This window comes from Pollachius pollachius (assembly GCF_949987615.1).
Source record: "Pollachius pollachius genome assembly, chromosome: 18".
Classification (NCBI taxonomy): domain Eukaryota; kingdom Metazoa; phylum Chordata; class Actinopteri; order Gadiformes; family Gadidae; genus Pollachius; species Pollachius pollachius.
In genome coordinates this window covers 9,537,858-9,554,263 of record NC_136951.1, presented here as the reverse complement: position 1 = coordinate 9,554,263, position 16,406 = coordinate 9,537,858, and the positions used below count along the sequence as shown (strand labels likewise).

General features: G+C 43.1%; 1 protein-coding gene across 1 annotated transcript in view; it reads right to left on the bottom strand.

Moving 5' to 3' along the window:
* Nucleotides 1–16,406, bottom strand: part of astn2 (astrotactin 2) — a gene marked incomplete at both ends in the record, with an annotated part of 274,785 nt that overhangs the window by 172,325 nt on the left and 86,054 nt on the right. The window contains one exon of the mRNA XM_079755910.1: nt 2,763–2,915. Coding sequence (XP_079612036.1) covers nt 2,763–2,915 — 153 coding nt within the window. The remainder of the gene's footprint in view (nt 1–2,762; nt 2,916–16,406) is intronic.

The window sequence follows — 16,406 nt, the reverse complement described above, 5'->3', positions numbered from 1 at the left end:
TGTCATACCTAGCGCGATTGATACAAGAGCGAAGTGCACAAGGTGGAAGAGGTGGATCTTGAAACTCAAAGTCGAGGTGAAGGAAAGAAGGAAAAGAAGAGGAAGAAGAAGAAGAGGAAGAAGAAGAAGAAGTAGCAGAAGAAAGAGAAGGAGGAGGAGGAGAAGAGCCACTTTACCATTAGCTCGGTTGCTATCCTGGACTTTTTCCTGTTTTCCGTTTGCCGAGTTCAAACTCTCAGCCCTAATTAATGGTCCTGAAGGGGCTTTGCCTGCTTTGACCCTGGAGAGAGAGAGGGGGCGTGAGAGAGCAAGAGAGCGAGAGGGAGGCAGCGAAAGAGCGAGAGCCAGTTCGAGACGGAGAGAGAGATAGAGAAAGAGAGAGAGAGAGGGCAAGATCTCTTCAAAGTAACCTTCATAGTTTTTTTCTGCCTAATTTATGTGCGGCTCGTGATTAAGTGATAGCCTTTAACACCACGTGGGTGTAAACGCCAATTGAAGCGCAGAAAAACCTTCATCCACATTTTGCATGGCTTCCTCTGCCCGTTTTTTTTATATAGGACGAGACGAAAACGCTTGCTTCCTCACTGCGGTCGCTAATAAGGTGTCTTATGGTAAACAGCTCGTTATCGAATGTATGCATGGATTAGTCAAGCATAATATCATCACTTAAACGTGTAAATTGGCATTAACAATGCATGTGAAGGGAGTGCGATGTAGGGGAAAACACAAGCCATCTAGTCAACATCAGAAAATGTGTTTCGATATTAATACTTACAGCGCTTCAAAAAAACAAAAAGGGAGTAAATCCGACGTTTTTGGATGAGTTACAGAAACGTTTTGGGTTTTTACCCCCATGCTCCAACCGTATTGTGCACAAGGTCAGACTCTTATGAATGGGCCCGGGTATTTAGCTGGACGCCTACGCCTTTTGCACCACACATTGTGATGAACTTCAAGGGAAATCACAGTCTGGTCGCCTTATAGAACAAATTAAAAGCATCCCCTTGAAGCTGGCTCCATCAGAGTGCAGAGCCTAGAACTTCTACACAGATATTTTGGGGATGACTCGATACAATAAAGCCACTCATTAACTTAATCTCTCTTTTGCTTTGAAAGATCGCATGATTCAATTGATTGCCAGAGCTGGAGAGCTTGGGCATGTCTGCAGCAGGGGCATCCGGCTGCATTGACTGCCGCGGTACTGCCGCGCCAAAAACTGGCCTAATGACTGATCGATCAGCGTTAGACACATTAGCCGAATAATAATGTGTCCCTTGTTTGGTTTGACAGTAAACGCATCAATAATGATTATTTATTTTGTGTTCTGGATCAGCTACTGTAAACAGAAGGGCTCGCTCGGAAAATGAACTAAACTCGGATTCAGATAAATTTGAATTCATGACAGCGTAAAACCACATATTTACTTCAGCCACTTATTGTTGATGATTATGACGTTTTTTGGAGTATGTGCGTTCTGCTCTTCCACACACAGTGTAACAGCGAAACAGGGAGTACAAATGTCATGGCCGTGCCCGGACTGACTGCGCACTTCATGAACTGCGCATCACTGCGGCTATGAATTCCACTTTAGTCTCTTCACCCTGGATCTCTGACATACAACCGAAACAGCTGCCATAATATTTTAGGCCCATGCTACAGAGAAAGGCGAAACCCATGTTTAACCTTGAAGTTACTTGCCTTAAAGTTCTTGAAAACCCTTCCTTAGAGTGAGACTCACAGGCAGTCAAGCTCAAAGAGGCAAAATAGGGGTAAATTGGTCAAATTCAAGCGCTAAGAGTAGGTTCTAGTAGTCAAAGCGTAAGGCTGTGCATTGACTCAGTTACCGCTAAAGCTAAGTATCTATGACAGTTAATATCGTGGACGTAGAAGGAAGATGGGCCGAACAGATGAAGATGAGACCAATTATCTCTGAACACACGGAACCGAAGTCGTGGGTTAAAACTATGCTTCACAGCCTCCGCTGGGGGAAGTGTGACCTCTGCACACGACCCATCCTTACCACACATGAGCAACGGAAAGAGACAGCTGAGAAACCCAGGCCTCTACTACCCGCTTTAAGGCCAGCAACCTCGGTCAAGAGGAAAGTTCAAAGAACGAATGATGTGGGGAAACAAATAAATATGATAACATGTGTGAGGACCAGGGGAGTTTTCCAGTGCTGCCACAATTGAGTCACAACCGTGTCAACCTTCGTCGTTGTGTGGTTATGGCGTGAAGCGACGGGGTGTCGAAGACCCTGTTGTGACATGGCATGTGCTAGCATGATACGGACCCACCTTGAGCGCTAGCTCACTCAGAGTAGATGTATGGAATAGAAAGAGGAATGAGCCGAAGACAGAAATATATAAATAATGATGAAAAAGATATTGTGCTGAATTAAATGATGTGGAAATAAAAGCATTAGACAAACAAACAAAAGTACATATTCTAATAATAAAATAGACGCATTGGTTAATTAAACCGTGTAATAACGCATACGCCAAAAAGAAAATATATACAAAAAATGATAAAATACATTTAGTGCTTAATCAAACTATCTAAAAGGCTGACAAATAAATAAACAAGGAAACTAATAGAGTGCTCACAGTAAATAAAAAAGACTACAAAAATAGATATAGCGTCAATCACATAATTATAGTTTGGAAAATCAACACACTTAATGAGTCTCTCGTTGCATTTTCTTAGCCCTGACCCCGAAGCACCGTGATTCATCCTTCATCTGAACCCACCCGGGGCCTCACCTCTGGTGTGGCTGGGGCCCCTCTTTCTGCCCGTGGAGGAGCTGTGTGTGGTGTGCTGGAAGTGGGTCATGTCCATGGTGGTGTTGGGGGTGCGGAAACTCTCCTTGAATCTCTGCATCAGGTCCTCCACTGAGTCGTGCTTCGGGTCCACCACTGAGGGAGAAAATAAGAGTGAATTTATTGGGATTTAACTTTAGAAATAATAACTTTGAGGGAATAACAACACAAGAAAGCGGACCTTTGTGAAAGTACATCCAAAGCAATAGTGAAGTAGTAAATTAATCCAAACAAATATATAAACCTTATAGAATACTATAGAATATAGTGGGGCTGTTTTTCATGTCGTACAATAAGGCCCTAAATGTGCTGTATTTTTTGCAGTGTTTCTTGAAAATAGCTGACGTCTTTCTCTCATAGCGGTGTTTGCATCAATCCAGCAGCGTCTCATCTCCACAGGGTTCGAATAAAATAAGAATAGCCCCTCCCATTGCTTTTGTCTCATACTTGACGTTTATATCAACTCTATCCCTGACAAAAGAGGACCCAATGGGGCAGCCGGAGTCGGTGTTGGATCGAAATGCTCATTTTGTCCGCCAATAAATATAGACATACCCCCTTTTTATTTGGCCCAAAAACAGAAGAAACTGCCAAGGTCTTGAGGGGTTGGGAGTGTTCGGAGAGGACCCACAAGCCCTCTACACCCGTTCTGCCTCATTTGTACCACCAAGAAGTGCATGCAGAATGCCACACATTAGACCTTTGTTGTCCTGCAGCAACTGACCAGCGTTCCCTAAACATATCTCTCAAAGAACAACTGAGAACAAAGAAAACAAAGAAGAGATGCAACTAGAGGCAAAAAAAAAACATTAAAATATAAATACATCCATCTACAGCCTGTTATACCCAAACTTGGGTATCACAGGAGGAGAGGTTGTTTTGCCACAAGAGGCAAATTGTCCGAAGTTCAATGGTGGAAATATATATGACCTGGGGTGTTCTGTGTGGGTCTGATGATTCGTCAAGAGACAACATGTTTTCTCAGTCTGCCAGACGCACCAGCCCAAGCGAGGCTCAAGAACGAGAAGAAAAGGGAAAAAGTATAAAAAGGCGGGAAATGTAGCCTCCAACTCCTCCAAAGTGTTATATAACGCTTAGAGCTGGAGGGCTATTGAACTGTGAACACCATCAGCTTGGATCCCAGCTCACTCAAAATAGAACAAATTTGAAATATGTTCATGAATTTTTGGGTTGAGGGCTATACAAAGCGATCATCAATCACATTTCAACCATGAGTCTAGGTTTTAGTAAAATCTGGAATTTGGGAATAACTTTCATAATAACACACAGGTAAGACTTTCAGAAGTAGTGTGTAAATGACTTGAAACTTGAAACGCGTGATTGGCTAACCACATACACAAACTCCTCCAAAACTATTGCATTTTTTCCCATTTAAACATCCCAACATTCTTAGGAAAAGTGTATGTGTACGTTATTCTACAAAGGTTTCAAATCAACATTGTGTCGCCTGGCCAATGTAGAAAACCCTGAAAGTTTCAAGGTTCCACAAATTTATTTTTCTTTTCCCATAATGAAACAGAACACAAGGTGTTAATCTGCCCCGTTCAGTCTTTGGTTTCCGGCCCAGGCTCTGTTCAATCTCCCTCAAAAAGTTCTGCTAGCATAGTAGGACTGCTAGGTCCAATATTACATTCTCCATGATCAAATATTGTTTAAAAAAAACTTTCAAATTGGCAATCCCCGAGAATTCACCTGGTGTGCCAGTTATTGCTAACAACATGTCATCAGATATCCAACTTTGGATCAGCTCGTTGGATAGTCATTTTATTGAAGTGATTTGGTGGCCATTAATCCTTCCATGACTATTGGTGTTAAACCAGGGCCACAAAGTGCTGGGCATTACCTCTGTAATGATAGTATAAAAATCAAATGTGATTATGTTGTGTAAAATGTTAGCCGGCCAACATTGGCTTGGTCTACAAGAAGGGAATAAAAGGAGCTGGCGCTTCCATTTATCCCCCCTCTGGTCCAAACAGCCTGTGATAAAGGTTATTACAAAATGGTTAATCTAAATATTTCGGTGTACCACCGCGTGGTGTGAGCCACTCTTTCCTCAGTTATTTTCATACTTTTCCCTCTGCATGCAGGGCCAAAGCAAAGCTGCCAGAGGTGACCTACAATAATCATTATAAATTATGTCCTTGTCACAAAAACACCATTTAACCAGATCACAGAATCACGGGAAACTGGGTATTTAAACATTTGCAAGTGGTTCATGTAGTGATGATAAATGTCAACTGTGGTTGTAATCGGCCTTGGGATATCCATGGTGTTCATGCTTGTTTTGTAGTCATGTTTGGCTTCTAGATGTGACCTACAATAATCAATACAAATAATGTCTTTGTCACATTAACAAAAGTACAACAACTATCTACAAATAAAAGCTTGCGAAGGAAAGAGAGGAGGGACAAGTACAAGAAAAATATATCAAACAATACATTCCAAAATATATCTGAAAATTAACTGAGTCTAAATGGATCAATTGAGGTGGTGAGCTGTGTGACTTCCTCAGCTCTCTCACTGTTGACAACAAAATGAAGCATTTGTATTATTCACCACTATCCTGATGGAAATGTAATCTCAAAGGTGACAGACGCACGGGATCCTCTGGGTCAACGATTAAGACCAACGCTGGAATAAACGGAAATAAATAAGATCAAGAAACGACAACCATCCCCAGACAAGAATTTGATTGGGGAGAGTTAAGATTGCAGTGTGTCGATACAGATTATACAAACAAAAAAACGCGATAAGACGACGTGACAGGGCTTATTTTGTAGTCACCGTTATCTTTGTTTGTTTGTTTCGATTTTTCATTGCTTCATCTGGAATGAGGCATCGATCCATAGTGGCCGTACGCCTTGCTAAACTCTTTGATTTGCCCATGGATGTGATCAATAATAACCTTGCATCTGACAATTGCTTTGACGTTTCTGACAAACAAAGTCATAACTTCCTCCAAAACAATGGATTGTATTTTAAAAATGTCTCTTCAGTCTCAGTTTCTTATTCATTACAAATTCAATGTCCCAATTATTCGATTTAAACTTGTTGAATCTACCTCTGTCTAGTTTATGTACTTTGAGTATTGTTATTTTACTGTATTGCAGTCTTCTACGCTAGGTAAACACCATTAAGTCATTCAAAAAGGCATATTATTGAAAATGGAGATTCATCCCTGGACACATACACAGAACGTCTTACATTTACCGACTTCAAATCCTTTTTGTTTTCTTTTGTATTCTGAATGGTGCCCCATCGCCTCAGCCCTGATCCCTGCCACCGCCCCAGAGACAAACAATTGTCATGGTTTGAGCGTCGCTGAAAACATTTCTGTGTTCCCGTCTTTGTAAATACACTTTCTTTTACCCTGACCTCAGGCGGACCCCAAGCTAGCATAAAAACAGCACATAGCTACGTACTCACACACATTGAACAAAAGAGCGAACAGGCGAGACACACACACACACACACACACACACACCCACCCACCCACCCACCCACCCACCCACCCACACACACACACACACACACACACACACACACACACACACACACACACACACACACACACACACACACACACACACACACACACACACACACACACACAGTTCTGTTGACAGTGGAGAAGGAGATGTGAATGCACAGCGCTCCCAAGGGACCACTTGTGTAGTTTTTAGGCATGGGGGGGGGTGCCTGGAGAACTATACAAATGTCATTGCATTCTCTCTCTCTCTCCCCATCTCCCTCGCGTGCAATGGGCGCCATGAGATTGGTCTCTCTGCAGCTTGACGAGTTCGTCAGTTATCTAATTCACAGACCATGCAACCGCAAGCTCCTCCATCCATGCATGAACACATGCTGGGAGAGCTGATACAATTTAATTCAAACAAGCACATCCATCAATTCCATTTGAAGATACACTGTTTATTCCTCAACAGATCTAAGACATGAAATATAAACAAATCGTGCCAGTTTGTATTGTACCGCAACTTAAGATGACATGATGTCTTACTTGATGTATACATTTTTTAATGGATGTATCGGCTGTGGACAGGATATTTAAGGGCCGTTTTACCAGCAGGTGTAAGGGTGATTGTGGCTTGCCAATAAAAGTGAATCCACCATCTATACAACTCACAAGTGGGCATGTCCACCTAGATGTACTAAGGACAGACTGACCTCCGTCACCTCTGATCTATCCATCACTTTGTGGACAACGCCACCTGTGATGTCACAAGTGGGAGTCCAGACACCCTGACCCCTGGGGTCGGCCCCTGACCATGATGATGGAATGCATTCCGTGCGGCGTGAAGGAGGAGGGAGCAGCTGCAAAGAGATGAATGTCTGCAGGACAAACATATTAGTCATATTTTTAGCACAACCTCCGCGGCAAAAATGGATCTTAACGGTAACGAGCACTAAACTGCATTCGATTCAGGATATGAGGTATAAATATCCACAAATATCCACTTTATGTCTTTTGGATCCACTTTTTGTATGTCTCTCTCTCTCTCCCCGTCTCCCCCTCTCTCCTCACATGAATTAATCTCTCTCTTTCCTTATTCCACCCACTCTTTTCACTCCATCTCCGCACTTATCTTGCTCTCTCATTTATGCGACCTTCCATCCATCTCCACACAGTGAACCGTAGAGAGGGGCAAGGTCACGCTTTTCAGCCGGAAAGGTCACTGTCCTTCAGCCCTTTCTCTCTCCCCGGCGGCGTACGACTCCATCTTAGATAACGCTTATCTGTCCGGAGCGCGGGTTAGAGGTGTCTCGTGGTGTCTTCTGACAACAGCCACAAGCATTTGGTTGCCTGAGTTCAGGCTTGGCTTTAGTGGTGTCGCCGGTTACCTGGGTTCTGATACAAAGCAACCCCCAATGACCGCTGGGCCAGCTTGCCTGACTTTGTGTGCAAGAGAGCCAGAGGGAATCAGAAAGACGACAAGTCGATAAATGGATGCATTCATAATAATCGCAAGACTAATTATGCTGTTATACTCCTCCTCCCTCCTCATCATTTTATATATTGTATTAATTTTCAGCCAAATGTAAACATGTAAATGTTATAAGTTCTTCATGCCTGAAGTGAAGCATGGTATGTGTTTTGATGATTCCTCCATCAGTTTGTTTCATACCCTATAAGACCAGGAGCAAAGTATGGTCTACAGCAAGCAAACAAAGACGTGCCCGACCACAAAGAACATCAAATAAACCCCCTTTCCTCTACAATGTCCCCCAAATGTCCCTCTTGAATCAGTTATATCCATTGAATGAAATGCAGAGAAGCCAGAATCCAGACAAATAAACAAAGTAGTTTTACAGCAAGTTTGTGTTGTTTATTTATTTCTAATGAATGTAATCAGCTTTTGGGCATACTCTTTCATGTAGCACTTAGACTATTTTCCCCACTTTGTATTTTCTATTGAGAACAGAAAGAACAATATCATAGACCCTTGTTACTTTCTTAGAATAAATGTCCAACGTTAGTGATGGCTGTCGAAAACAACCTTTTATAAATTGCAACATAATGGACGGTTATTACAGTGCTAAATGCTGCATTTTCAACCCGGCCCATTCCCTGTGGTTCTGAAAATGTAACCAACAACACAACCGTGAAATGCCTTGTAAATGTATTCTATGCTCCCTTAGAAGCCAAGTTCCCTTCGTAAGCATAACTTTACAGCACTCTGTGGCCTTCGAACATCCAATATGGATGCCCGCTAGTATGGAACATTGGTTGGCTGAACAGAATATAAAAAAAGTTGCCTTGTCTCGACCCTGAATAACCTTTTTATTGTATATTTCTAAACATGCACTCTTAGGTCTGGGTTTATGTCGTGGGCAGTATTTTTCAATCTTGTCTTGTTGAAAAAAGAGATGGTGGGGGGGGGGAGAAAGAGTGGAATGACATGTCATTTAATTTGTGCTGGAAGTAGGAACTCTGCTTGTCCTTATTCAGCATCCTGGGAAGAGACAGGCCCGCACTGTTTGTTACAGGGTGAAGAGAGGACTACAGGCGCTAACGCTAACAAGCTATCGACTGTCAGATCATTTAGGTGTCAGCACTAAGGCCTTTTATAAAGCTGACATGTTATTATGCTAATAGCCGCTAAGACGTCCCAGGCATCCAATGGGAACGCTGGCAAAACAGCGAGAGTGGTTTCAGCGCATTTTAGCTGACAGGTCAGTGTGGGACGGCAGTATTACGGGGGGTAAAGGTTTCCACTTCATCATTCACTCCTGTAAGACACTTGGGTGTTTTTGGTGGACAACACCCAATGTGGTGAGCATCGCCAAATAAACTATTGATACTGAAGTATACACCACTTAAGTATGACTTCCTCCTCCGGCCACCCTTCTTATGTCTCCTGTCTGTGTCGGTCTGTTATCTAATAGACTAACCATTAGGTAACAGACGTGGCTGACAAGACAATCCCAAAGATAAATTACACTACACTCACAAAGCATAAGTGGTGTTCTGGAATAAAGTCTTTCAATATTGTGAATGTGTACTGCAAGTTAACAAATTGACATTCAATATTTTCAACTTCTCAATATAGCACCATTCAACCAACCAAATGCTTCACAGAGCACAGCTAAAATGGCCCAGACAAATGATCAGACAATTACTATTATATATTATTATCGATAGTATTATTGATCATATATCTTCCATAGGCACTCCATGTGTACCTCTTCCTGTCCACCGTGAATGGTTTGATGCTGGGGCTGGGGACCCCTGCTGCAGGGACAGCTGCCTGCAGGCCCAGATGAATGGAGATGAAAATGGCCGCCGTGGGCCAAGAGCTCTGATTCCCTCTGTGATCTATTACGTTTGTCATTGTTTTCAACAGGGAACGGGGGGACAGGGGGGGGGGATGGCGAGGCCACACCACGGGACAGAGGCAGGCGCCGTCGTCACAGCGGGTGACAGGTAAGGGGAGGAGAGAGCGAGAGCGAGAGACAGATGACAGAAAAAAATAAAAAGAGATAGAGGTGTCAGTGGGGGGGGGGGGTAGGAGGGCAAGTGGGGAACGAGTAGGCAGAGGTGAGAAAGTGAGAGAGTGGTGGGGGAAGAGAGAGAGAGAGAGAGAGAGAGAGAGAGAGAGAGATATACAGGGGAAGGTGGTGTATCACAGCTCAGATTGCGTGAGAGGGAAAAACATGGGGAAGGAAATTGAAGCTGTGGAGGTGATGGATGAAAACGGCATGGAAGGGGAGAGGAGATTATGACAGAAATTTGATGCAAAAGAAAGAGAGCGAACCACCAGAGGGAAAGAGCTAGGCAGAGTGAGCTAGAGAGTGGGAAAGAGAGACAACTAGGGGAGAAAGGGAGAAAGAGGTAAAGAAAGAGAGAGAGCTAGAGGGGGACACCACTGGGACAGAGAGAGAGAGAGAGAGATCCAGAGAGCAAGGGAGAGAGAGAAAGCTCGGAGAAAGACATTGAGAGAAAGCTAGGGAAGATAGAGGGAGAGAAAGCGAAGAGTGAGAGAGAAAGCGAGAGAGAGAGCGAGAGAGAGAGAGAGCTAGGGAAGATAACAAACGGAGAGAGCAGAGGGCACTGAAGCATCCTGGGTAAGAGGGGAAAAAATGAAAAGCATGTTTGAGGAAAAATAATACCGGGAGCGAGGGCATTGGACAGAGATAAATTGCATAATGGGAGAGAGCGAGGGACGAGAAGAGGATAGGAGAAGATCAGAACACATGAAGAGAGGAGAGAGGAGGAGAGGAGAAGATCAGAACACATGAAGAGAGGAGAGAGGAGGAGAGGAGAAGATCAGAACACATGGAGAGAGGAGAGAGGAGGAGAGGAGAAAGGAGAGGAGAAGAGAGGAGAAGAGAAAGAGGGAGAGGAACGCGGGGGACTAGCACGTTGTTAGATTCCAGACAGCCAAAGTGAAATCCCTAAATGTTTGTAAGCTAAGAATGAGATGATACAAACAAGAGAGAGGTGAAACTAATCAATTGTATGCGTCCTTTAGTGCACACCATTGGGAGAGTAGAGGATATGATTCTTAAAGTAGCATTGGTGATAAAGAAGTTGAATACAAAATGTTAGCCATGTCATCTCATAAATGAATGAGCAGCTAGGGGTTAGGGCATCCTGCTCTAGAATGACTACAGTTAGACTGTGGGCAGTGGGTATCACACCGAGGACCTTCAGGTTGGTAGAGAAAACCAGAAAGAGACTTTCCCACCCTGTTTCATAGACTCAGAGATATCGAAGAATCAATAGCCAACACTGTAACCTTTACCTTCACAGTACTTATGGAAAAACCTTGTTTCAGATCTCAGCACAAAGTAACTAAAGTAGAACGTGGCAACAGAGACCCCCGGAGCAGCTGCCGATTCATACGTTTTCCAGTTGCCAAGCGTTTCTTCTGTTAAATTATAAAAAAGGGACAACAACACACAGCGCCACCACAGCAGGCCCCCTGTATGGCCTAGTTCCTGCACTCCCTCGCCCACATCCCCGCCCCCCGCCTCCTCCACCTCAATCACCACCACCTCACCCTATCTAAAATGACTAGAAAAAGAGCGATGTCTCAAAGTATTGTCGCTCCGAGGAAACAAAAACGCTTCCAGAGGGAAGATTACTGTTGAAACGTCAAGGAGACGCTTGTACTTCATCCCTCTCCCTCCGTCGACGCACCTCCTCCTCCTCAGACGACACTCCAAACTAAGGAACGCCCTTTACTCTTCCCTTCGCCCATCCATTTCTTGTCATTTTTGGGGGGCATTTGAGAGCTCGCAAAGTGCCATTCTGACTCTGACGCAGTTGAACTGTTTTTTTTTATTCTCCAGGAAGGGTCTGCCACTTCTGGTATACTTCCATCCGTGGATACAGAATACAAGTCGTCTGCTGTTTGTGAATAAGTAAGACTTAGAGTGCTATGTATAGCGCGGCGGCGGACTTGTGTCGCCGAGCAGGGATGAAATATGGATGGTCTTTTACGGCGCACTGCGATCACACTGAATTGTCCCCTCGGCCACTGCTCTGCTGGCAGAGTGCTACTTAAAGCGGCAGTTTCTGCCACATACTGAGCCCGATGATTCCAATGAACCACCATGTGAAGACACAAGAATGTGTGCCAAGTTTGAAAGGTGTTCAATATATAGCATCTAGCACCTAAAGTTTAAAAGAACATTTAATCTTATCCTAGTTATCTTGGTTGTTTACGGGGAATGGGTTAACCTAGCAATTGTTAGTGCTTGGCCCTTGGTTCTATGAACAACCTTATTAGACAACAGCGGTATATCGTTTCACTTTCTTATGACAACTGTACTTATTGTAAGTCGCTTTGGATAAAAGTGTCTGCTAAATGCCCTAAATGTAAATGTTATTGAAAGTGACGTACAGGGAATCTTCTGAGATAGCCCTTAGCTGTTATTAAGGGCAGGTAAGGTTTAAACTTTAGGGCATCTTGCTTTATTGAACAATAAATCAGAACATTAAGCAGCGTACAAGTCCGTTCTTGTGTGAAGGTTTAGAAGCGACTGCTAGAAGATCATGTCATGTACCGGGGCAATCATTTTCCATATGGTGTTAATAGTAAGTGGTTCTGTAAAAGCAAAAGGGATGGCTTCCTAATAACGTCCTCTGTAGCCTGTTTTGGTCTGCGGCCAGGAAGGAGGTGCAAGCTAAGCACTAAGGCAGTGATTCCCAACCTTGGGGTCGAGACCATACTCGGGGTCCCCAGATATGCATATTGGGTCGCGGAAGATTGCTGACACAAGCCATGGATATTTAATGGTCTATTTCAGGAAGCCATTTTTCTTTTTTCTCATAAATGTCCAGTATATGCGAACTGACTGCCTAATGATTCAAAGCCACAAGCAAACTCACTTAGCGTGTAGCCAAGCGACGGGATTACGTCCACCGGGACACTGATAGTACCGGCAGATGTGGAGGGAGTTGACTATAAGTGGAAGCGGGTGCTAAAAAATTAAAGGTGGGTTCACACTTGTTTTCAGAGCAAAAAAAGGGGTCATTGGCCAAAAAGAGTTGGGGGGGAGGGGGGGGGGGAACTGCACCACGGACACCGTTCGCCTAATGTAAGCTAACAGTACTTATCTATTAAATTGTTTTCACTAAAACAGAAACTGTATGATGACTTAAAATCTTTTCCTGTGTGTGTTTATATACTTTTTTCATCAGTACAACCTAAGTGGTGGGTAATTGTTAATAATGGCACACAGGTGACTGAGCAGTTAGGTCGCTCCTTACTTAGGAGGCACGAGGGAATAGTATTCAAAGTACGAGTCGTGACTGCTCTCCAGAACGTAGGCTTTAAAAAGCACAACATGCAGTATTGCCTCTGTTTTAATGAAAGACGAATTACCCAAACATTCATCTAGATCACATAATCAGTAAGAATTAGTGTAATGTGCCTTCCTAGTGCAGTGATATACTACACCTCTATAAGGATACAATGTTGTCATGACTAGTCCATTTACTACCAATGGTTTGTCTATGGCGCTCTCTCTCAACGTGTGTGTGTGTGTATGCGTGTGCGTGTGCGTGTGTGTGTGTGTGTGTGTGTGTGTGTGTGTGTGTGTGTGTGTTTGACTGCCACTTCAAAGAAACACAAATCTGACTTTGAAAAGGTCAGGAAGCCAAGGGAACACACACACACATTTATATGTACATACACACACTAGCAACATGCTGATCCGAGCGGCTGAGAGGCCAACCGATTAAAGACAGCCAACCTTTGACCAACATTCTATCACTTCCTGCGCAGCATGTTGACATGCTTCTTTGACGTAACAGAAAAACAGGGCAGCAAATTGCAATAAAATGTCAAGATATACAATTTAAAATAAAAGCCTGCGGCTACGGTCAGAGTTGGTCACAGTTATGAATTCATAAGCCGATTGCAAGCTCTTGACGATGGTTCATCGCCAGGTGAAGCAATGCTAAATTAAACAGCATATATTTTAGTGAACACAGGGTGCCAAGCGAATGCTAAATGAAGTTGAACAAAACAATGGCATGCCCACTAGTAGAAAAGTAATTGGTTTTAATGAGAGGACAAAAGGTGATCAGCGCTGTATGGAAAACTTGCTTTCAAACAATAAATATCGGAGGAACAGACTCCTATTAGTCACCAGTGAAGGCAATGAATCTGATTCGGATGAATACACTTTAAACATCAAGCATGCAATTTAATACAGTTGAGACAGAGGCAAGATACTAAGCTAATCGACAGAAGATCCTGCGGTTTAGACAATTCCAAAAATATACAGACAAACACTTGTGATTAAGTGGTATAAGACATTTAAAACAGTACATTTTCACTTTCTTATCGTTGTACAAGTCAATATGTGGGCCAGTGTTGACGTTCCCTTATGTCACGTTCAGTGACATCAGTCGTATGTTAAACTTCCTTTCCATATGGCATACAAATTGTTGTTGTTTTTGTTTTGAAATGTTTGCAGTGAAGCCTTTGCTCTTAGAAGTTTATGTTTATGTATCTTCCCCTGGTCGTGCTTTCATACAAAACATACTAAATGCATGTCTAGCCTGTCCGAAGGACGTTTTACACAGCCGTATGCACATGCAATTATAATGGTGGTACCATTCGTTCCAAGATATATTCTGATGAATAAATATTGTTTGTTAGAAGCTAAACGATTTCCCAAGACACCAAACGACCAGAATAGGGATTTAGAAGAACAGTGAATTTAGAAGAACAGTGAATAATTATTCAGATTTCAGTTGAGGCTTGGATATCTAACAAGGACATATGGATTTTATGCATTATCTTTTTTTTAATTGCTTTCATAAGGGCTACACTAAATGATTGTTGTCCGTTGTTTTCTTGGTAACCTCTTTGCTGACACTTGATGTTGTTGTTGTTGTTGTTGTAGTTTACATTACAATGCAAACACTGATGACGCCGAAGGCATAACATGTATCCCGCTGAGAGGCAATTATGAACGCGCAAAAAAACACAACGTCTCTTCCTGAATCTACTGTCTACACCTGAATTACCATTTTCGTATTGAGAAGTACGCAATGAATATTTTAGAGGCCAAGATGAGAAAAGAAAAGTTGTAGTTATGAATTGTGAAAAGAGGAAAAAGATCAATATATGTATAATGCTGAAGAAATATGTGCACACATGCAAACATTGTTTGCCAAAGTTAGCCTTAAATAACAAACAAATCCAAATAAATAAATAAAAAACATGCATTACAATACATGTTCCATGCACTAATGTGATCAAAACTCATATTCCTCAGCAATGTGAAAAACCTGTTTACCACGACCAGGCTCTCTGCGTGCTTGCATGTCGCGTGTGGAGCACTCTGAGAACTCCATCCATCCCCTTATTTGAGAATAATGACACAACGCCATGCCACACAACTCTAATGTGACATCACTGATGAAAAATGCCTGCCAACTTGGCACAGTGAAAGCAGCCGGGAGCAATGTTGTGATTAATACCAAACCTGGGTTGTCATCTTCCTCCAGTGATAAATCGCTGGGACTTAATTACAAATACTTTTTGGTGGTTTTGTACCGCCCACACAAAAGGACATACTGTTAACTATCGCAACTCGCAGAACTGGCGGATGCCATTGGCGAGCTTACAAAACAGGCAGCCTGGTGTTCCTTGTGTAGGAGTAGTTGCTAGAGGGGTTAGACTCCCAGACAAAAGGTATTGAGTTCGATATCATAATCGCAATAATCTTCATATAGGTATCCTTGACCAAGATGTCAAACCAAACCCCTCCCTTCTCTAAAATAACCTGCATCGGAATTCACTGAAAGATGCTTATGGATTAACGCGTTTGCGGAATTACCTACTTAAGTGTAATAGTCAGTAATAACTAATGAACTAAGTGTTTAATCATATGAATAATGAACCATTGGTACATACTGTGGAATGTGTTTTCTGTTCTGCATTTGTGTGCTGTTGTTTGGTTCAAATCCCCCTGCCATACCAACAGGTGTGCTGTCGATTAAGCATTTTCAAATCAATCCTGTTGTGACATCACAAGTGGGCGTGTCCACCCAGATAGATAGATCTACCGACCAGTTGGTGCAGTTCACCTGGTTGGCCGGTAGGTTGATCAGCCCATCTATCAACACATCTGGGTGGACACTCCCACTTGGGATGTCACTATAGGGGGGTAGATTGTTCTAGATTGACCCGTGAGCTGTCGGGTCAATTGTTCGTCAGTGAGAACAATAGCACCGCTGTGCAGGGCTTGGAGGAAGTGAGCTGCTGGTGCACTGGTCCGAACAAAGTCCATGGCCATCTGTAAAATGACATCACAAAGGGGCTCCCTTCAAGGGTGTTGGAACACACTCGTTCTAACTCTGATGTCACCGCATGATGTCATCTCAAATAATAGGCCTATTCTTCAGACGATATTTAAATCTGTATTCATGCTAAGGCTCCAGCTTCCCCAAGTGTGGTGTATGCATTTGTTTGGGCTCCCAGGAGGAAGGCAGCGTTACCGGGTTTGATGCCCTATGTCCACACACTAAATGGGGATTTATAGACGGAGTGATGACGCGCCGTTCCTGAAGCACACAGACCG